Here is a 20,885-nt window from a genome sequence, read left to right as displayed (position 1 = left end):
AAGGGGTAGAGGTATATTGACCTCTATGACTTCAAGGAATGGCAGGATACACCTTTAATCCCAATGCCTGGGAGGCAGAGACAGACAGATCTCTGTGAGTTCAAGGGCAGCCTGGTCTACAGAGTTATTCCAGGACAAAGATATACAGAGAACCTGTCTCAAAAAGTAAAAGTAAAAATAAAAAAAAAAATACAGATTAAAATAAAGCCACACAAAGATGGAAAATACACAGAGAATCTTGACACGGTATGCTAGTATGCTCTCTTTGCATTGTTTGAATGCTGAGGAAGGAGCAACAGCTACTAAAAGATATTTGTTTATAAATGCTGCTGAACTAATCCAACATAGATATTTTGAAAATGCCTTGACTTCAAAATTTGGATCTAAGATTATGATGCTTTGGAAAAGTTCTTCTTTTGTTTTCACAGAGGGTGAGACCCTGTGGATTGCTTCTATCCCAATATGGTATGATAGACCATGCCCTCCTGAAAGGTTGCTGTGAACACCTTCAAAAAATTACTTTACGCAACTGCTTACTGAGATGAATCTAGCACACAGTTTATACCATGAAAGACCTGAATAACAGAGCCCCCATTCAGCACGAAGCAGTTTGGAGAGACAAAACTGTGCACATATTCCCAAATACTGTTTATAAATGTTCTTTTACATTTAAAGGGGTATATGATACAGATATGAATAATTTACATTGGTATAAATTTTGTTTATTGGTATAAAGTTAAGGTTTTGTCATATGTATATGTGTTTTTGCTCTTGATTGAGATATTGTGATTGTGCAGTTCATTTTAAAATGTAATGTATAATTAGGAAATATAGGTTGTTAATGGATAATTTAGTTAGATTTTTCTAGATATATAGAGATATATTTTAGTGAGATAGGCATTCTTCATATCTTTCAAAGACTACAGAATATGCTATTTAAAATGTTTTAATAACTTATGGCTTTTCATGACAATGAGACACATCTGCTCCTGGCAGCACCAATCTACTTCAAGAGGAAGATGGGCATCGAAGAGGCTCCTTATGGAGTTTGATAGCCATTTGGGCAAGAATCTGTTGTTGCCAGGACTGTTTCATAAACTGGACATAGAGAACCCACAGAGTGAGGAATGCTGAACTTGCCTAAAGGTGAGATGGTCTTTTGGGGTTCCTGATTCATGTAAGAGTCTGTGAGACATTCTGCAGGAGACAGCAGATAGTGACTGAACTGTCTTTGAAATTTCCTGCTTCATGGAAACGTTTGCTGGATACTATGGGCCTGTAGGCTGAAGATGGATGCCCCAATGGTACAAAAGAACTTTGGGTGACTGTCCAGGCAGCAAGATGTCTCTGTCATTTCTAGAGTTTTGGAAGTTGCTTACTTCTTGTTTGCTTAGGTAATATTGTATCCTTCTGGAGTCTTTGATGGAGTTGAGGAATATATAGATAGTTATTGTTTTCCTTAGTTATGATAAAAGATAAAGTAGATATAAATATTGTAACTGTAATTCTTGCTTCATAACTGTTTTGTTATATGTAACTTTACTATGTTAAAGTTAAGCCTTTCTTTATTGTTTAAACAGAAAAAGGGCAAATGATGTAGGTAGACCTTCTGTCTATGTGTTATTTTCATTGGTTAATAAAGAAACTGCCTTGGCCCTTTGATAGGACAGAAAAGTAGTTAGGTGGAGTAAACAGAACAGGATGCTCGGTAGAAGGCAGTGAGGCAGACGCCATGGAGCCAGCCAACAGGTCAGACATGCTTAATCTTTCCCAGTAAGCCACCACCTCGTGGTGCTGCACAGATTATTTAGAAATGGGTTAATCAAGATGTGAGAATTAGCCTATAAGAGGCTAGAACTAATGGGCCAAGCAGTGTTTAAATGAATACAGTTTGTGTGTTGATATTTAGGGTTTGAAGCTAGCCATGTGGGAGCCCGGTGGGATGAGAAGCAGGCCTGCTCGCCTCCTCACTACACCAACATACCATGGACACAATTAGAGTCTTAGGCAAGTAGTCACAGACAGAGGCAACTCTTCTCAACACAGCCATCCCCAATGACAGTATCATGCAACCAAGGTAACCGGCCAGATCACACCACACACATGATTAGCCATGTGTTAAATACAGTCATGTTCATGATGGCTATAACTGACATCCACAGTCACCCCTGACCACTCACTGCAAATATACAGCTACTCAAAGTCACCACAGTCACCAAAACACGACCAGTTCACATTCAAGCATGTGCAATTACAATCACCTACAGCTACAGGCTCATGCACAGCTGTAGCTACCATGTGTGCGTGTTTGTGTCTGTGTGACAATGTTCATGGTATCTGTTATCCACTTGACAGACCTGGAAGAGGGAATCTCAGCTGAGGAACTGTTTCATCAGCGTGGCCTGTGGCTATGTCTGTGGGGGCATCTTCTTCATTGCTAACTAATAAGGAGTGTCCAGCCCGCGGTGAGCAATGCCATCCCTAGGCAGGTGGGCCTGGGCTGTGTAAGAAAGTTAGCTAAGCAGGCCAAGGGGTTAGGGCATTAGGACACGGCATTCCTCCGTGGTCTCTGCTTCAATTCTTCCCTTGATGACAAACGGTCAACTATTAAATGAAATAAAACTTTGCCTCCCCAGATGCTTTAGGTCATCCTCTGTCACAGAGAGGCCAATCGGTATACATGTACATGGTCATGTGTGTGGGCGGGTGCATGTGTGTGTGTGTGGAGGTCAGAGACTACCTTTGTCCTTTTCTGTTTTTGCATGTGTCTATGTGTGTGAGTGCAGCACTTGCAGAAGCCAGAAGAGGGTTCTGGTTCTCCTGGAGGTGACATTCCAGACATCTGATGTGGAGTGCTTGAACTCACAGAGACAGCTCTCTTCTTCTTCTTCTTCTTCTTTTTTTTTTTTTTTTTTTGAGACAGGAACTTACTGAGACCTTGAACTCTCTGATATGGCTAGGTTGGCCCTGAGAACCTCCTGGCTCTACCTCCTTGGTGCTGGGGATCAAACCTCATGCTTGGGTATCCAGAGCCACACTGACTGAACTGTCCCCATCCACAGTCCCACTCAGCCATGGCTATGGACTACAACCTCCTGGCCAACCCCACCCGTGGTCAACCCACCTTCTCTCACCACAGATTCTCTACTGTTTAGCTACGTTCTTGTCACTGGAACTTCAGGTTCTGGAGGAAGGGCCCTTGAGACTCAGGAAATAAGTGAGACTTACAAGGCCCACAAGGCCTCTTCCAGAGCCTATAAAAGTCATTCACCCTCCTGCAAGGAACCCCTCATTCCAGCTCTCATGAGGAACCCCAGCAACTCACTGGTTCAGCAGGCTGGACCTGGGTGGTCTGTGCTCTATCTGGGGTGAATGTCTCCCCAGGGAACATCACACAACACGGCCAACGGCCCTTCGCTACACATCTACACATGTCCCAAACACAACAATCGCACACAGCCACATGCACCACGGCTGTTCCCTGCTGGTCACACACCATCAAGCCACCTGTCTCTAACTCTGCAAGGTCTGACAAACCCACTAGAAGCCACACTCACCGTAGTCCACTCCAGGTTCGCAAGCCTTTTCCAGCCGGTCGTTCAGGCTGACCTTGTCCTGTGACTGATGCATGAAGCAGTTCTCTGCGGGGGCGAGGGGTAACACAGGCTCTTAAGTCCCTCTGACCCTCCAGGACCCACTGTATGTGTTGGGGCTGGGCCCAGAGGGGACACCTATCCCACTCCATATCCCCTGGACGAGGCTTTCAGGCCATTCCCCACCCATGGGGGAAGAGAGTCTGTGTCGCTGTGTCTTGCCCGGATCCACCCTTCACATCCTCCAGGTGCCCTCCTCCTGGTGCCCATCTTCCCGGTGCCATCTTCCTGGTGCCCACCCTCCTGGTGCCCTTCTTCCTGGTACCTACCCTCCTGATGCCAACCCTCCAGGTTTCCACCCTCTTGGTGTCCACCGCCTGGTGTCCACCTCCTGGTTCCCACCCTCCTGGTGCCCACCCTCCTTGTGCCCACACTCCTGGCACCCACCTTCCTGGCACCCACCCTCCTGGCACCCACCCTCCTTGTGCCCACCCTTCAGGCGCCCACCCTCTTGGTGCCCACCCTCAGCACAGCGGCACATTTCATTGTGGCAGAGCTTGCTCAGCATTCCATCCTCCTTATCCACGTGGTAAAACTGGGTGCAGGATTCCTCTGTGGGGAGAGGTGAGAAGAAGTCAGAGGGCCAGGAACTGCTCCTCGGGGATCATTTCAGCTAGGAAATGCCCAATGTTGGAGTTCCCTTAGCGCTGAGATGCTGGATCCCCACCCTCAGACCCCTGTAATGCTCAGACCCCAGGTCTTTGATCTTTCAGCCTTTAGACGGTATTGTTTTGAGACTCCATTTAGAGCCCTGAGACTCTCAGATGTCAAAATTTTAGGTCCCAGGGATTCTCAGGCCCCCCAGCCTCCAGATCCCTGTAACCCTCAGATCTCCAACCTCTAGGTTTCTGGGACCCTCAAAACCCAACCTGCAAATCCTTTGACTCCGAGTTCCTTCTATTCCTAGGACCAAAGGAACCTCAACACATGGATCCCCAGGACCCCCAATGTTTGATCATTGGTGCTGCCAGATCTGATGCTCAGATCTCCAGGTTCCTTGAACACCCAGAACACCCAATATCCAGTCCTCGCTGGCTGCTCACCCAGGTTGTAATAGGAGTAGACCTTGACCGACCCGGGCTGGATGAGTCCCACATTGAAGTACTGGTGAACGTTGAAGGATAGACATTCTTCTTCAGAGTGTGAGATCTGAGGGGAAGAATGGAGCTGGTCAGTGAGTGTCACAGGGGAGCCCTTGGAACCACCGTGAAGAGTTGTGGGACCAAGCATATTCTAGAATAGTGGTTTCCAACCTGTGGGTTGTAAGCCCTTTGGGGGTTGAATGACCCTTTCACAGGGATCAACTGAGACCATCGGAAAGTACAGATATTTACGTTATGATTCATAACACTAGTAAATTTCAGTTATGAAGTAGCAATAAAACAAATCTTATGGTTGGAGGTCGGCACCACACGAGGAGGCGCAGTAAAGGGTTGTGGTGTCAGGAAGGTTGAGAAGCCCTGCTCTAGAAGGTGTGGAAAGAATCAGCATCAGTGAATGTTTGCAACCTCACTCCCAGTTAGAGGTATCAGGTGACAGAGCTCTGGCCGGCTGGTCACTGTCTCCCTGCTGTTGTTTGAATATGACTTCTCTTAATTTATACCACAGCCACAATGTAATGGCATAAACTAGACCCAACCTTTAGGGGAGATAACTGCGTCATAGGGGATTAATGCCTGTCTGGGAGGAGCTGGCTTTGTCACTGTGATGTAGGTCATTACAAAAACGAGTGGGCTTCCTGGACTTCTCTCGGCCCTGCCTGCAGTGTGCGGCTTTGTCCTTACACTCTCTCTGTCCATCATGCCTGGACGCTTTTGTTAGAGGCTAAATAGTTGAGATCAATCAGTCTCTGGCCGTTCTTATCCAATACTTTGAGCTAAGTCCCGCTCTATGTCACACCACCTCAGGTGTTTTGTGAGAACAACATGAAGGGTGCTGTGACAGTGCTCATGAAACATCACAGATAGCCAGGTATGGTGACGTACCACTATCACTCCTGTGCTCAGGAGGACGAGGCAGGAAGAACTGTTAGTTTGGGGCCAGTTCAGGCTACACAGAGAGACCCTGCATTCACTGTCAAACTCACTCAAAGTTCACTTCTCTTAGGCTATTGCTACAAATGTGAAGATCCTAAGGATGACAGACCCCAATGTGGAAGGAGTCTGGTCCCTGCATACGGAGCAGAACTCGGTCTCTTTTCACTTACCCACACCAATTAGACTATGAGGGAGACTGGTGACAGTCTTAGGCTGGTCACCTTATTTTACAAACTCTCTGACTACCTCACAGCACAGATCTTGTATTCCCACGCCTGGGGCTAGCCTGAGCTAACTGTCACAATGAAGGGAGAAACTCAGCTAGGAAGGGGAAGGAAGAGAGGCATGGAAGCCCCCCTGAGGCAACAGTACCTTTTCGAGGTAGATGATGAGGGTGTTCTTGGTGGAGAAGGCTGAGTTCATCTCGTACTTGGAGATGTATCTGTCCACTCCCGTGCTCAGCTGAGGGAGAGCAGAGTTGGTGAAAATCCCTCCTCGTCTCCCTGCAGCCTCTTCCAGACCTCAGACTCTTCTCCTGCACCCCAGCCCCCAGCTCCCTACCCGTTCCAGGTCTTTTGTGTCTGGAACAAATCCAGTCATCATGGAGATGTCCAAGATGGACATGGTTGCATCCACATCTCCCAGGTACCTGTCCATGGCAGAATAAAATGTTGTGTGATTTCAGGATGGGGGCAGCATCCAGGGTCAGTGTCTGGATGATGGTTCTCACTCCAGGCTCCTGCTTCCCACCCAGCACTGAAGAAAGGTTTGGTTTGGGAAACACTTGTCTGAGGGCAATGTAAGTAGACATAGACAGGCATCAAGGTTCATGATGCTGTCAGATGCCGAGGTGGGAGGATTATGAGCTGAGGATAGGCTGGGCTACTTAGTGAGTCATCCCAGAGCTGGTTTAGCAGTGTGGATGACGGGCAGGATGGTATGGAGTGGTGGAGGACCGGCATGGCAGTGTGGAGGGCTGGCTTGGCAATGTGGAAGACCAGTGTGGGAGTCTGAAGGGCTAACCTGCAAATACGGAGGGCCAATGTGGCAATGTGGAGGGCTGGCTTGGCACCCTGGAGGGCGGTGTGGCAGTGTGAAGTGCTGGAGTGGTAACGTGGAGGGCTAACGTGGCAGTGTGGAGGCCGGCGTGGCAACGTGGAGGGCCAGTGTGGCGGCCTGTTGTGGCAGCATGCTGGACCAGTGTGACAGTGTGGAGGCTGGTGTGCCAGTGTGGAGTGCTTGAATGGCAATGTGGAGGCCTGGCATGGCAGTGTCGAGGGCTGGCGTGGCAGTGTGGAGTGCCGGAGTGGCAGAGTGGAGGGACAACGTGGCAGTGTGGAGTGCCGGTGTGGCAGTGTGGAAGGACAGCGTGGCAGTGTGGAGGGCTGTTGTGGCAGTGTGAAAGGCCAGCATAGCAGCTTAATCAGTTAAAGTGCTTGCTGTCCAAACATGATAACCTGAATGATATAGGAGTCTTCTATCTATCTATTGTTTTCATTAGTTAATTAATAAAGAAAACTGCTTGTCCTGATAAGTCAGAACATAGGTAGGTGGGGAAGACAGAACAGAATGCTGGGAGGAAGAAGGCAGTGAGGCAGTTGCGATTAAGCTCCAACCCAAGGTGGGCATAGGTTAGAATCTTCCCGGTTAGTCACCACCTCATGGTGCTACACATATGAAGAGAAATGGGTTAACAAGATGTGAGAATTAGCAAGTAAGAGGCTGGAGCTAATGGGCCAGGCAGTGTTTAAATGAAATCAATTTGTATGTTGTTATTTTGGGTGTAAAGCTAGCCGTGTGTGATCCGGGCAGAATGAAAAGCAGGCCTGTCCACAGCTCCTTCTACAAATGGCACCCAGACGTGGATAACTAAATCCACAGAAAGCCTGAGAAAGCTTGGGAAGGAATAGAGTAAAACATGTTTTCTTGATAGCAGCAATTTCTCAGGTCTACTCTGCTTGCTAGAGGCAAGCAAGCACTCTCATCTAAGAGAGGCTTTCTGACTCACCTTTAGCTGCAAAACCTTGCAGCTCTTTTAAGAGGTCCTGCCACAAAACACTTAAACGGTGTTGATAGAAAGCTGAATGCATGCTTTTTGGTTTTCAGCCTTAGCAAGAAAAAAGCTGAGCTGTTTTAAAATGCTGGCTTTCTGGGCCATCCTGCCAGGGCAAACTCTGACTCAGGCAGGCAGTCTGACTGAGTGTGGTCTGTGAGCAGAATGCTGCAGCTTGCTTGCTGGCAGGGACCTTGAAATGCCATAGAGTTGTGGCGATAAACATGGCTACAGCCGGTACGTCTGTGTGAGGCTGCAATGCTAAGGAATGGGCTGGATCCAGCCACCAAGCCACGGCATTAGTCCTACCGATATTGCTTGGTAAATTAAAGACTCATGTGTTCACAAAAAGAGAGATATTCAGTAAAAGAAAGATTCAAAGTCGAAGAAAACCTCTAAATAGTTTACAGTGTGTTAAAAATATATGTAGGCTAAAGGTTAAAGTTCTTAAAGTAAAAAAAAAAGAAAAAGAAAAAGAAAGAGAGTAGTTGGGTATGGTGGTAAACACCTTTAATCCCAACACTTGGAAGGCAGAGGTATATTGACCTCTGTGACTTCAAGGTATGGCAGGATACACCTTTAATCCCAATGCCTGGGAGGCAGAGACAGACAGATCTCTGTGAGTTCAAGGGCAGCCTGGTCTACAGAGTTATTCCAGGACAAAGATATACAGAGAACCTGTCTCAAAAAGTAAAAGTAAAAATAAAAGAAATACAGATTAAAATAAAGCCTCACAAAGGTGGAAAATACACAGAGAATCTTGACACGGTATGCTAGTATGCTCTCTTTGCATTGTTTGAATGCTGAGGAAGGAGCAACAGCTACTAAAAGATATTTGTTTATAAATGCTGCTGAACTAATCCAACATAGATATTTTGAAAATGCCTTGACTTCAAAATTTGGATCTAAGATTATGATGCTTTGGAAAAGTTCTTCTTTTGTTTTCACAGAGGGTGAGACCCTGTGGATTGCTTCTATCCCAATATGGTATGATAGACCATGTCCTCCTGAAAGGTTGCTGTGAACACCTTCAAAAAAATTACTTCACTCAGCTGCTTACTGAGATGAATCTAGCACACAGGTTATACCATGAAAGACCTGAATAACAGAGCCCCCATTCAGCACAAAGCAGTTTGGAGAGAAAAAACTGTGCCCATATTCCCAAATACTGTTTATAAATCTTCTTTTACATTTAAAGGGGTATATGATATTGATATGAATAATTTATATTGATACAAATTTTGTTATATGTATATGTATTTCTGCTCTTGATTAAGGTATCGTGATTGTGTAGTTCATTTAAAAATGTAATGTATAATTAAGAAATATAGGTTGTTAATGGATAATCATCAATAATAGTCAAGCTTGTAGTCACGTTAGTTAGATTTTCTAGATATATAGAGATAGATTTCAGTTAGATAGGCATTCTTCATATCTTTCAAAGAATATGGTATTTAAAATGTTTTAATAACTTAGGGTTTTTCATGACAATGAGACATGTCTGCTCCTGGCAGCACAAACCTACTTCAAGAGGAAGATGGGCATCGAAGAGGCTCCTTATGGAGTTTGATAGCCATTTGGGCAAGAAACTGTTGTTGTCTGGACTGTTGCATAAACTGGACATAGAGAACCCACAGAGAGAGGACTGCTGAACTTGCCTATAGGTGAGATGGTCTTTCGGGGTTCCTGATTCATGAAAGAGTCTGCAAGACATTCTGCAGAGCATAGCAGATAGTGACTGAACTGTCTTTGAAGTTTCCTGCTTCAAAGAAAAATCTACTGGATACTATGGGCCTGAAGGCTGAAGATGGATGCCCAATGGTACAAAAGAACTTTGAGTGATTGTCCAGGCAGCGAGATGTCTCTGTCATTTCTAGAGTTTTGGAAGTTGCTTACTTCTTGTTTACTTAGGTAATATTGTATCCTTCTGGAGTCTTTGATGGAGTTGAAGGATGGATAGTCATAATTTTAGTTTTCCTTAGTTATGATAAAAGATAAACTAGATATAAATATTGTCACTGTAATTCTTGCTTGATAACTGTTTTGTTATATGTAATTTTACTATGTTGAAGTTAAAGCCTTCCTTTTTGTTTAAACAGAAAAAGGGGAAATGATGCAGGAGTGTATTCTATCTATCTGTTTTTTTTCATTGGTTAATTAATAAAGAAAACTTCTTGGCCTGATAGGTCAGAACATAGGTAGGCGGGGAAGACAGAACAGAATGCTGGGAGGAAGAAGGCAGTGAGGTAGTCGTGATGAAGCTCTGGCCCAAGGTGGACGTAGGTTAGAATTTTCCAGGTAAGCCACCACCTCGTGGTGCTACTACACACATTAACCAAGATGTAAGAATCAGCAAGTAAGAGGCTAGAGCTAATGGGCCAGGCAGTGTTTAAATGAATACCATTTGTGTGTTGTTATTTTGGGTGTAAAGCTAGCCGAGTGTGGTCCAGGCAAGACGAAAAGCAGGCCTGGCCACAGCTCCTTCTACACCTGAGTTTAATCCCCCATTATCCATGTTAAGAAGAAGAGATCAACCTATGGTGGCTAATACGATTAATCACTGAGCCATTTCCCTGGAACACACTTGTAGTTCCAGCCCTGGGGACACAGTCAGGAGGATCTTTTTTTTTTTGTCAGGAGGATCTTTAGGCTCACTGCCTGGCCAGCCTTATGTACTTGGCAAATTCCAGGCCAAAGAGAATTCCAGGCCAGGGAGATGGTCCAGTGGGTAAAGGTGTTAACCACTACACTTAACAACCTGAGTTCAATCCCAAGACCCTATATGGTGAAAAGAGAGATCCAATTCCTACAAATTGTCTTCCTACCTCCATGTGTAAGCTGTGGCACGAAAAATGCGTACACACAAACACACACTCACATACGTATACACACATGTGCACCCATACACAGACACAGACATACACAATGCATGCGCAAGTATGCACGCTCACATGATCATGGAGAGAGGAAACAGGCCAACAGATGGTCACAAATAAGAAAAGCGAAATCTGCCCAGGTAGTGAAGTCTGAATGTGAAGCCAACGGCGCTAGGCAGGAGGGACAATGGAAGGAATGGTCTTGTGAGAGATGTGTGGTGTGCCCGGGGGATGGCAAGCTTGCCAGCGTGAATGAAGAAGCGAACAGAGGGGAAGGAGATGGACTGAGGAGACCACTCATGGCTACAGTGCTTGCGGCATGCCCAAAGCAGGGGCTCTGGCCTACCATGAAGACAAAGTCTTTCTAGAGGTAGAGAGTAACCAGGATGAACCCCAGGGACCCAGAACCTCACCTGGTACAGATGCTAAGGGTCATGGTTCTCTTGGCATCTTCGGGCTTTTTGGCTACAAATAGAAGCAGAAGCATACGTGGTATCTTCGGGTCCTGGTTCAGGAGGAGGGCAGGGATGGGACAGGACTGGGGTCAGAAGGTGACAGGGGGGTCATTCCTCTTACCTGTGTCAGGGGCTGGTTCTATAGTGACCCTGAGGTTGAACTTCTTGCAGGCAGCTTTGCCTTTGGCTTTGGCATGATACACTGTCACTACCTGGGGGGATGAGCACAGGATCCCATGAGAACACTGAATGGCTGAGGACAGGGAGAGGGGGCAGGAGAAAAAGATGGGTCCAGCAGGTGTGGGTCGCCTTCCTTACCGACAATGTGCCTTCGCCTTTTCCTTTGGCTGTCAGAGAGAAGGCCTCGTTATGCTTGGTCTGCACAGGATTGGGGGAGAGAAGAGGGGAAGTTAACAGCCAGCTTCAGGACCAGGAAGATGGCCCAGTAGGCAAGGTGCTTGTCTGATAAACGTGAGAACCTGGGTTTGATCCCAAGAATCCATGTGAAACAAACTGGTCATGGGCTTGAGATCCTAGCACTGGGGAGGCAGAGACAGGGGGATCTTTGGCCCTGCTGGCCACCTAGTCTAGTCTATTTGGTAAACTTTAGCCCAGTGAGAGACTTAGCTCAACAAGTAATATGGACAGCACCTAAGGAATGGCATGTAAGGTTGTCCTCCGCCCCCACCACACAAATGTACCCACACCTGGACACAGACATGCATACACGTGAGCGCATATGGCTCCCGCAAGGCATCTGACCTCTCTCCTGCAGCCCTGGATGGTACAGAAGGTGGATGCGAGGGAGGGAAGGGTAAAACCATACCTCTTCTGATCGTAAGAGGCTGCCAGTTTCCCAGAGCAGGCGGAACATGGTTGGGGCGCTGCGGCTGGGAAGGTGGAAGGACACGTCCATGTTCAACTCCTTGTGGTCAGGGACGTCTGTTTGGTATTGGGCCAAGGCTTGGAATACCATGAAGGTCGCCTAGAGCCCGTGCAAGGGAAAGATGATTAGCTTTGCATTCTCATTGGTGGTTAGAAAGTGCTGGGGAGAGATGACCACGTAAGGGTCAGAATTATGGCATCAGCACCACACCCGGAACCTGCCGGAGACTGCAAAGATAAAGTTGGAAAGGGGTGGATGTCCCAGAGCTCCCTGTGAGAGAAAATTGGGCCAGGGATGGTTATCAGTCGGCCTGTGGCCTAGGACCCGCCAGAGTGTGAAAGGACTAGCAGAGGTCACTAGAAACTCAGGTCAGGGATGGTTATCAGTCAGCCCGTGACCTAGGACCCACCTGATGGTGAAGGGGGAAGCAGAGATCACTAGAAACTCAGGTCAGGGATGGTTATCAGTCAGCCCGTGACCTAGGACCCGCCAGAGTCTGAAGGGACTAGCAGAGGTCACTAGGCACCAAAGGACTGTCTACAATCCTCCTAGGGAGCAAGGTTTTGTTCAGATGCCGCCGATGCTGAAAACACGCCAGTATCTACCAGGACATACACATGCCTCCCTTTCCGTCCCTGCAACCTGGACTGAGCTGCAGCCCAGGGGTGCCGAAGAAACAGGCTTCCCTGCCACCTCCCAGGTGGCAATTCAAGTTTAAGACTTAAGGTCTATAACCTCAAAACTCCTCACAAGGGAGGACTCTAGGGCTTAGGGAGCCAGGAATTAGTCTAGAAGCATCTCATGAAAGACAATAAACCCAGAGTATTGGGGCACCAACCTCTGAAGTGATATGGAGGATGGAACACCGAAAAGTGACTGGGAGCCCAAAGAAAGATCAAGCCGGAGCCTGAGCTTGCCCTAAATTGCCAAAACCATCATCTGGAAAGTTCTAGAGAAAAATGCATTGGGCAGTGCCCTTGTGGAGGTGAGAACAGAAATAGAATACACCAACGACAAAACATGAAAGGTGGGTGGTATTGGGATCTTGGTCTAGAACTCACTGATTGGAGACTGTGACATTTGAGAATCCAGTGGAACAAAGAATGTGATCTAGAACCCCCACACAAACACACGAGAGAGGTGGGGAACATTGAGAGTCTCCTGGAATGAATGAAGGAAGCAATCTAGAACACTCCAGTGATAAGGTGACATTGGGAGTATACTGAACCCGTGAACACGATCTAGAGCCCACACATGACAAAGGGAGACACTGGGAGCCAGGTCAAATTGAGACCATGTTCTAGAATCTTCAAGTGATGGGAGGCATCAAAAGACTGATGGAAATAGGAACGTGACCTAGAACTTTCCAGTTAGGGTGCTGTTGGGGGGGGGGGCCTAGGAACATGATCTAGAACATTTAAATGAGAACGGGGAAGTATTGGGAGTCTAGTATGAAGAATATAATCCAGAACCCTCTAGTAAGCAAGGGTGCCATTGGGAGCCTGGGAAACAAGGCACATGATGCAGTTTCTCCGTTAGTCTGAAGTCTCCTGCACTGCTCAGACGGAGGAGCTACATGCCTGGGTCTTGGTGTCTCCTCCGGGAAACCTGGGAAGCAAACGTTGGAACTGGAGCCCACATGCCTGCGGGGAGCCCACTTGCCTGCGTGGAGCCGTAGCCGCCCCCGTAGTATCTTTGCTCATTGAGCCAGCGGACCACAGGAGGCACAGAGTCGAAGTCTTTCAGCAGCAGCAGGGCCAGGAGGGCATAGGACGTGGCCTCCACATTGTAGAGCTGCTGGCCGGGCTCTTCCCAGCGGTTCCGATCTGCACAGGAAACACCTCAGCCTCTCATCCACTGTGTACCTGAGAGTGACTCGGGATCTGGCCTGCCCCATGTCCGGGTGGCCATGCTTATGTCCAACCCTCTTGTGCTCAGTGTGGACTGTCAGTCTGAGTGACCTGGGAGACAATCCCCTGATATGGAAGAACCCATCGTGACCTTTCTCTGGGGTGGGTACCGGAATGTGTAAGATGGAGGAATGAACCCAGCACCTGTCTGGTTTCTGATTAGCTCTCACTGCCTTGATTTCCCAGCTTGATGGATTCCACCCGTGAGCTGAAATGAGACTTCCTCCCTTGGGTTGCTTTCACTGGGGCACTTTATAACAGAAACAGGAAAAGAACTCAAGAGCATCTCCAGTCCAGCAGCCCCCACCTCTCCTTAAGTCGCCATTCAGATGTGAATGCCCAGGGTATGGTTGAATGAAAGATGCTCCAGGACTCTTGTGTGATTTACATTGAAGAGTCAACAGACTTGAGAGGGGTCCAGTGCAGTCAGTGTGGGGCCGTACACCCCACCCCTCAGCTAAGAACCATGCAGCCTGGCTCACTGTGTGTCCAGGATCTTCCCCTTGAGGTGACCCTCACCCCAAACCACACACCCTTCCCCTTGAGGCGATTCCTCACCTTTGGCTGTGTTCAGGAACTTGCTGAGGTAAGGCTCCTCCAGTTTCCCCATCAGGGCCAGGGCATACCCAGCAATGGCCACTGTGTATGGTCTCTGCAGGTTCAGGTAACTGGCTTCGATGTACTCCCCTGCCTTGTTGATGCTCCCAGGGAGGCTCTGTGAGACACAACAGTTGGGATCTCACAAACATGACTTCTGGGCCACCAGGATAGCATCTGCCCTGTGGGGCTCCCCTGTATTTGGTGGTGGGACTCCCCTGACTTTAAGAGTCCTCTAGTCATTGGGACTAGTGTGGTGCCCTCTGCTGAACCCTTTTATGCGCCTAGAGAAGTCTGTACACTAGGGGTGTGCAGAAGGGGGTGTGACCGTGGGTTCTTGGGTGGATGAGCCATGCCTCATAACAATGGTGAATTATGGTCATGTAAATACTCCCCAGAGGTTGTCACTAAACAAAACGATGTCATAAAATGTCCCACGATGGCATATATTAGAAAGCAGATCCAGCATGCCAGCTGGAGCCTTTCCCCATCTTCATGGTCACCATGTCGACTTAGGAGGGGTTTGCCATTTGCACATTTACTGAACTTGGGTGGGTGGGTAGCTGTTCACGCTGAGTTGAAACATTCCCTCCGAGAGGGTGGTAGTGGTTCATAAAACACAGAAAGACAGCAAGAGACTTAGAGGCTTAGAAGGCCCCAAAACTCGGGACTCTCCTGAGAGCTGAGAGATGGAGAAAGCCCCTCCTGGCTAAAAAGGCAGAAAGCCACCGATGGGGGGGGGTCTCTAGAGTAGACCCGCCCACACGCTGTGCAGGGAACTCTAGCTGTGCAGAAAGTCACCGCTGGGGGAGGGGGTCTCTAGGGTAGACCCGCCCACACGCTGTGCCAGGATCTCTAGCTGTGCAGTTCATTATCCACGGTGGGGTGGGCCTGTGGGCAATTCAGCTGCCCTTGCGTCCCCATGCTCCCATAGGTGACCCCAATAAACCTGATGCAATGTTCAATAAGCTGAACTTGGGGCAATCATATTTTTGGTTTGGTACTGATCACTATCTAGGATGATAGACATTTCTTTGTGTCTCCCCAGGAAAAGTCATATACTTTTTCAGAGGTTTTTGTGAAAACCTCTGATTTCACAGCGATACACACCACGTGTCATGATTTTTCGTCAGACCATTTTTTGTAAGTAGAGAGGGCCAAACTTCCCAGCTCAAGGCAGCAACCTCTCCCCTCATTAGCGTCAACTGTCAGCCTGATATAGCCCGGGGTATGAGAGGGAAACCCTAGTTGGCGAACTGCCTAGATCAGTGGGACCTTGGTCGTCTGTGGGGATTCTCTTCAGTGTTAGGAGATGTGGGAAGGCTGCTGTGGGCAGCACCATTCCTAGGCAGGTGGTCCTGAGCTGTCCAAGGTCTAAGCCTGCCAGTGAAGCAGCCAGCAGCACCATTGCTTTGGCTGTGAGTGAGCTGAGGTCATTGGTCTGAGGTAATGGAACAGCAAACATGCCTGCCCTTGATTCCCTGCCTCAACTTCCCCACCCCCCGGGGATGTCCATGATCTGGAGCTACAATCTGAAAGAAACCCTTCTCTCCCTCGGTTGCTTTTGGTCTTCGTGTTCGATCCCGGCAGTAGAGAAGAAACGAGAACACCCCTCCCCACAGTTTGGGTGGCTGACAGGACACTCACGTTGATCTGCCCCTCACAGATTTCTCGGGCTTCCTGCAGTGCTATGAGGACGAAGGCTGTGAGAGACACATCGGCCTCCTTGGTGTTCCGGAATCCACCCTGTGATGAGGAGCAGAAGAGAGGAGAGTCTTTATGCGTCTTTACCTGGATGTCAAGTACCCTGAAGACTTGTGGAGTCTGGGCTCAGCACTGCCACCCGGCTAGTGTGAATCAATTGAATTGTTTGTTCATTCTGTGTCACTGGGGTCCCCCTGGACTGCTGTCCCGGGTGTAGTAGGGTGTAATCGTTGAGGAAAAGCACACATGGCTAGCCTTCACTGGGCTTCTTGCCCAACAGGATGGGCATGAGCCGGTCAGCTACTCCACAGACAGACAAATGCTCCTTGATCTACGGTGGAGATCCCCGACAGGTCTACAGAGAATGTGGACTATCATGAGTCAAACACTTAGTAGGACCTGGGGAGAGGGCTCAAGCCTCAAGCCTGGGCCTGATGTCCCAGAACTCACATTTTAAAACATTAAATATCTGGGCGTGGTGGCATGTACTTGTGACCCCGGTGTTGGACAGGCGGAGATGGCCGGATCTCTGGGGCTCAGGGACCAGCCAGCTTAGACTAATTGGTGAACATTGGGACAGTGAGTTACTGTCTCAAAAAGAAAGAAAGAAAGAAAGAAAGAAAGAAAGAAAGAAAGAAAGAAAGAAAGAAGGAATAGAAAGAAAGAGGAAGGGAGGGAAGGAGGGAGGGGGAGAGCGGGTTGGGGGGAGAAATTGAGAGAGAGAGAGAGAGAGAGGAGAGAAAGAAACAAAGAAACAAAGAATCAAAGAAAAAGAAAAAGGTGGGTGGCCCTGGAGATCTCTCTGGTCTCGACCAAGCACTATACCACGCATGTCCAACCTGTGGCTGGTTCTATCAGCAGCTGGATTCTTGCAATACTTTAGTGTTTTACATATTTATTCACTGGGCTCCCACCTCCACCAAGTGACAAGCAGATGGAGCAGTGTTCTCTCCTCTCCCTCCTGGGACCCTCTACCCATCTCTGTCTGGAATCCCCATGCCTCTTACAATCATTTGTTGTGCAATCACGGGTCCGTCCTCCTGAAAGACTCCATCCGGCTTCTGTTTCTCCAGAATCAGCCATTTAACAGCCCCACACAGGACCTGAGAGTCGACGGCAATGAGGTTGGCAGCCAGAGAGAACACCTTGACCACGTAGGCTGTGAGCCTGGGGGACACCACGTATGAACCAATCGACTTTGAGAGCCAGAGAATGACATCTGCACTCACCAAAGAGCAGAGAGGGGCAGAGCCCCAGCCACTCAGTTTGGTTGGCTCAAGGTGCATCAAGTAGGTTGCTTAAAGAAGTCTATGGTTCATTCAGTTCTGCAGCCTTGGCTGTAGACAGATAGGGGCCAAACCACTCTTGGTAGGGATTCAGGCCTTGCTCGGGTGGCTATAGAGGCAGAGAAGGTCAAACTGAGCATCTGTACTTACCAGGTGCTGGGTGCCCGGTCCCTGAAGGCAGCATAGGCAAAACTGGGCTGTTTGTAGGCCAGTTGCTGGGTGTACCCTGTGGAAAGTAGAAAGGGTCACTAAAGGAAGGGGTGGGCTGGAGAGATGGCTCAGTAATTAAGATAGTAAGTGGATAAATAAATAAATCTTAAAAAAATAAAAAATAAAGGAAGGGGTGAGTTGAGCCTGGCCTGACTAAGGTGGGCAGTGGGTGCCCCACGGGCAGGACAAGGGTGGCACCTATGTGAGGTGGGATGAGGGTTCAAAGAGGGTAGGATCAAGATCCTGGGAAGGGAGTGGGTTTTAAAGGAAGGCTTGGAGAGGGAAAGCTGAGCTGGGAATGGAGGTGGGCCTCCCTGAGGAGAGTGAGCCCATAGAGAGAGAGTGCTTTGAGGGGTGGGACAGGCGTGAGGAGAGGGAAGCATGCTCAAGTAGGGCGTGGATTCTGGAAAGATGATTCAGTCTGGGTCCAGGGACCAGACGCGAGAGAAATCATCTCTGAAGGACATGTGGGGGGTGCGAGGGGTGGGGATAGGGAGTGTTTGGAGCAGAGGCAGGGCCTCTGGGCAGAGGGGCGGAGCTCCTGGGGACCAGAGGGAACTTCAGAAGAGAAGCTGGTTTGCTGTTTTCCAGCACAGGCCCCACCTTTCTTGATGAGCTCCAGAGACTCCTGCCTCTTCTCCAGGCCGAACTTCTCCCACTGTTCTGTCTGGTCTAGGTAGTGCACGGCAATGACTGTGGGGGTCATGCCGATCATGTTCTGTTCCCCGCAGCCCGAGGGGGTCACGATCAGGTGTTTCAGCCGCTCTGCGTCCACGGCGTCCTCGACCATCTGAACTACTGGGGTCCCTGGAGCAGAGTGTGGAGGAAAAGGCCTGTCAGTTCTGTCTCTGACCAGAGGAAGCCCAGGACTTGGGGACTGCAGGAGGATTTAGGGGGAGGTTGTGCCTCATCTTGGACATTTAATTTCACCTTTAGTCAAGATAATGGCAACAGCCAGACAGCTCTGGCTTAGAGTTCCTTGCTAATGTCTGTTGGAGAGCTCCATAGAGCATCTCATTTAATCCCCAAATTACTTTGGAGTTGGGCACTGTCTCTTATGCTGGCTTGTCAGAGGGGTACGACACCCCCTTCTCGTTCTTCCTGGATCCAGGTAAGAGGAGCAGAACCTCTGTACTTGGAGGGCATGGCTTCTCATTTAATTATCTTTCCCAGCATGTGCTATTTGCAGAACTAACTTCTGCAGGAGGCTCCTGTGTGCAGACACAAGCCACACTGTTCCCGATAAAGTGAGGGTTGGAAATGCTATGGCCCAACCCTTCCAGCAAACAGGCAGAGAGTATCTGTGGTGTCTGAATGAGAATCGCTCCTAGCACCTCCTATGTCTGAATGCTTGGTGCCCAGTTAGTAGAACTGTCTGGGAAGGATTAGGAGGTGTGGCATTGCTGGAGGAGGTGCATCACTGGGGTGGACTTGGAGGGTTCAAAAGCCCACAGCAGGCCCAGCCTCGCTCCTTCTCCCTCTGCCCGTGGATCAGGATGTAGCTCTTGGTTACTGCTCCAGTTCCATGCCTGTCCTTTCCCCGCCATGATGATTGTGGACTGATTGTAAGCAAGCCCCAGGTAACTGCTTCCTTTATAAGAGTTGCCTTGGTCACGGTATTTCCGGGCAGTGAGTGATAGACCAGTGACTAAGACAGTATTGTTGCCCTCATTTTTCACAGGGGAAACTGAGGCATGGGGAGGCATTATGTTAAGAAATGAGTCCCAGATCAATCAACTTGAAATAGTAGAGTTGAGATTTGAATCCTGTCTCCTGGTGCAGGGTCTTCCTCCTTCCCCCATGAGATGGCGCTCCATTAGCTTCTGCCCTGACCCCTGCCTGGACCCTCATGCCAGGGAAGTGGCCATCTTACCTTGCAGGAGAATTCTGGTCTCAGAGTCCGTGTCCGGCACTTGGTCACTGAGGTCTGCAGCGGGCACATCCTCCCTCTGCACGCCGTCTGCAGGGTGAGAGTGAGAGCGGTGGATTGCACCAGCCCCCCTGCCCTTTCCCTGGTGCCCCACACCACTCTGCCTGCTCTTCCTGCCTCCTCACCTTTGCCAAGCTTCTCTGGATTCAGTGTACGGGTGATCACAGTCTTGTTGACTCGTATGCCTTCTGGCTGTGAAGGAGGATGGATTAAATGACAAGAGACACATTGTAACGAATTAGGTCGATATAAGTGACCAGGCTAGCTCAAGAGTAACAGGAATAATTTAATGGTTAAAGAGGGGTAAAAACTTACACTACATGTATGTTTGTGCATGTGTGAGTGTGTATGTGTGTGTGAGTGTATGTGTGAGTGTGTGCAAGTGTGCAAGCATTTTTGTATGTGCAGGTGAACGTGGGAGTGCATGTGTTTGGGGTGTACATGTTTCTATAAGTGTGCACGCATGTCTACAAGTGTGTTCGAGTGTGCATGCCTGTGTAAGTGCATGTGTGATGTGAGGTGTGCATTTGTGTACACATATGTATGTATTGTGTGCATGCATGTGTGAGTATGTGCAAATTGTGTGCATGCATGTGAGTGTGTGCATGTGAAAATATCAAGGCTATATGTCTTCTTCTGATCCTGTCTTTGAGGCAGTCTCTCAGTAATCAGTGATCCTTTCCTCTGTCTTCCATTTTGGCTCTGGGGATCTGAACTCAGGTCCTTATGCTTGGACAGCAAGCACTTGGCCAGGGGAGCCACCTGCCTAGGACTTTTCCCATTTTCAAAAATTGAGACAGTGTTTCATTGAGTTACCCCTGCCGTCCTCAAATCCATGATTCTCCTGCCCCACCTCCCCAGTGCTAGGATGACAGTCCATATCACATAGAGGCCAGAGCCCAGAGATTTGTATGAACTAGTTCAGGGCTCTACACACCGAGACCCAGCCAGTTCTAAGTTCTGTATCACCTGAGCCCTGCTATGATCCTTGGTGTCTCAGAGCCAGGCCCACAGCAGGGAGATCTGAAGGCTAGGAGCAGCAGATGCCTCCAAGGACTCACCACGACCTTCAGGGTCTTCTTGACACCATCACTGATGAACTGGCCAAAAACAGCAGCCTTGACCTCCACCTCCTGGAGGCCGATCTTCAAGGGGACAATGACGTAAGGCACTGCCACGGAGGACTTGGGAGGGATTTCAACGATCTGGTAGTAGCGTTTCTTGGCGGTGGCCAGGCTGCAGAAGGCTGGGTTGTACAACAGTTCTACCCTCACCTACAGGGGAGAAAG

At 48.7% G+C, this 20,885-nt stretch overlaps 1 protein-coding gene across 1 annotated transcript in view; it reads right to left on the bottom strand.

Moving 5' to 3' along the window:
• LOC142832228 (complement C3-like) overlaps positions 1 to 20,885 on the bottom strand; it is a 33,151-nt gene that overhangs the window by 2,046 nt on the left and 10,220 nt on the right. The window contains exons 21-38 of the mRNA XM_075942547.1: positions 20,658 to 20,870; positions 19,722 to 19,788; positions 19,540 to 19,626; positions 18,270 to 18,473; positions 17,607 to 17,682; positions 17,178 to 17,337; positions 16,114 to 16,212; positions 14,428 to 14,584; positions 13,622 to 13,785; positions 11,900 to 12,058; positions 11,392 to 11,451; positions 11,195 to 11,285; positions 11,032 to 11,083; positions 6,251 to 6,338; positions 6,062 to 6,151; positions 4,697 to 4,802; positions 4,116 to 4,205; positions 3,558 to 3,641 (exon numbers count right to left, since the gene is read on the bottom strand). Of these exons, the coding sequence (XP_075798662.1) occupies positions 3,558 to 3,641; positions 4,116 to 4,205; positions 4,697 to 4,802; positions 6,062 to 6,151; positions 6,251 to 6,338; positions 11,032 to 11,083; positions 11,195 to 11,285; positions 11,392 to 11,451; positions 11,900 to 12,058; positions 13,622 to 13,785; positions 14,428 to 14,584; positions 16,114 to 16,212; positions 17,178 to 17,337; positions 17,607 to 17,682; positions 18,270 to 18,473; positions 19,540 to 19,626; positions 19,722 to 19,788; positions 20,658 to 20,870 (2,047 nt within the window). The remainder of the gene's footprint in view (positions 1 to 3,557; positions 3,642 to 4,115; positions 4,206 to 4,696; positions 4,803 to 6,061; positions 6,152 to 6,250; positions 6,339 to 11,031; positions 11,084 to 11,194; positions 11,286 to 11,391; positions 11,452 to 11,899; positions 12,059 to 13,621; positions 13,786 to 14,427; positions 14,585 to 16,113; positions 16,213 to 17,177; positions 17,338 to 17,606; positions 17,683 to 18,269; positions 18,474 to 19,539; positions 19,627 to 19,721; positions 19,789 to 20,657; positions 20,871 to 20,885) is intronic.

The sequence above is a fragment of the Microtus pennsylvanicus genome, chromosome 12 (genome assembly GCF_037038515.1).
Source record: "Microtus pennsylvanicus isolate mMicPen1 chromosome 12, mMicPen1.hap1, whole genome shotgun sequence".
NCBI lineage: Eukaryota > Metazoa > Chordata > Mammalia > Rodentia > Cricetidae > Microtus > Microtus pennsylvanicus.
This window is presented reverse-complemented; position numbering and strand designations above follow the sequence as displayed.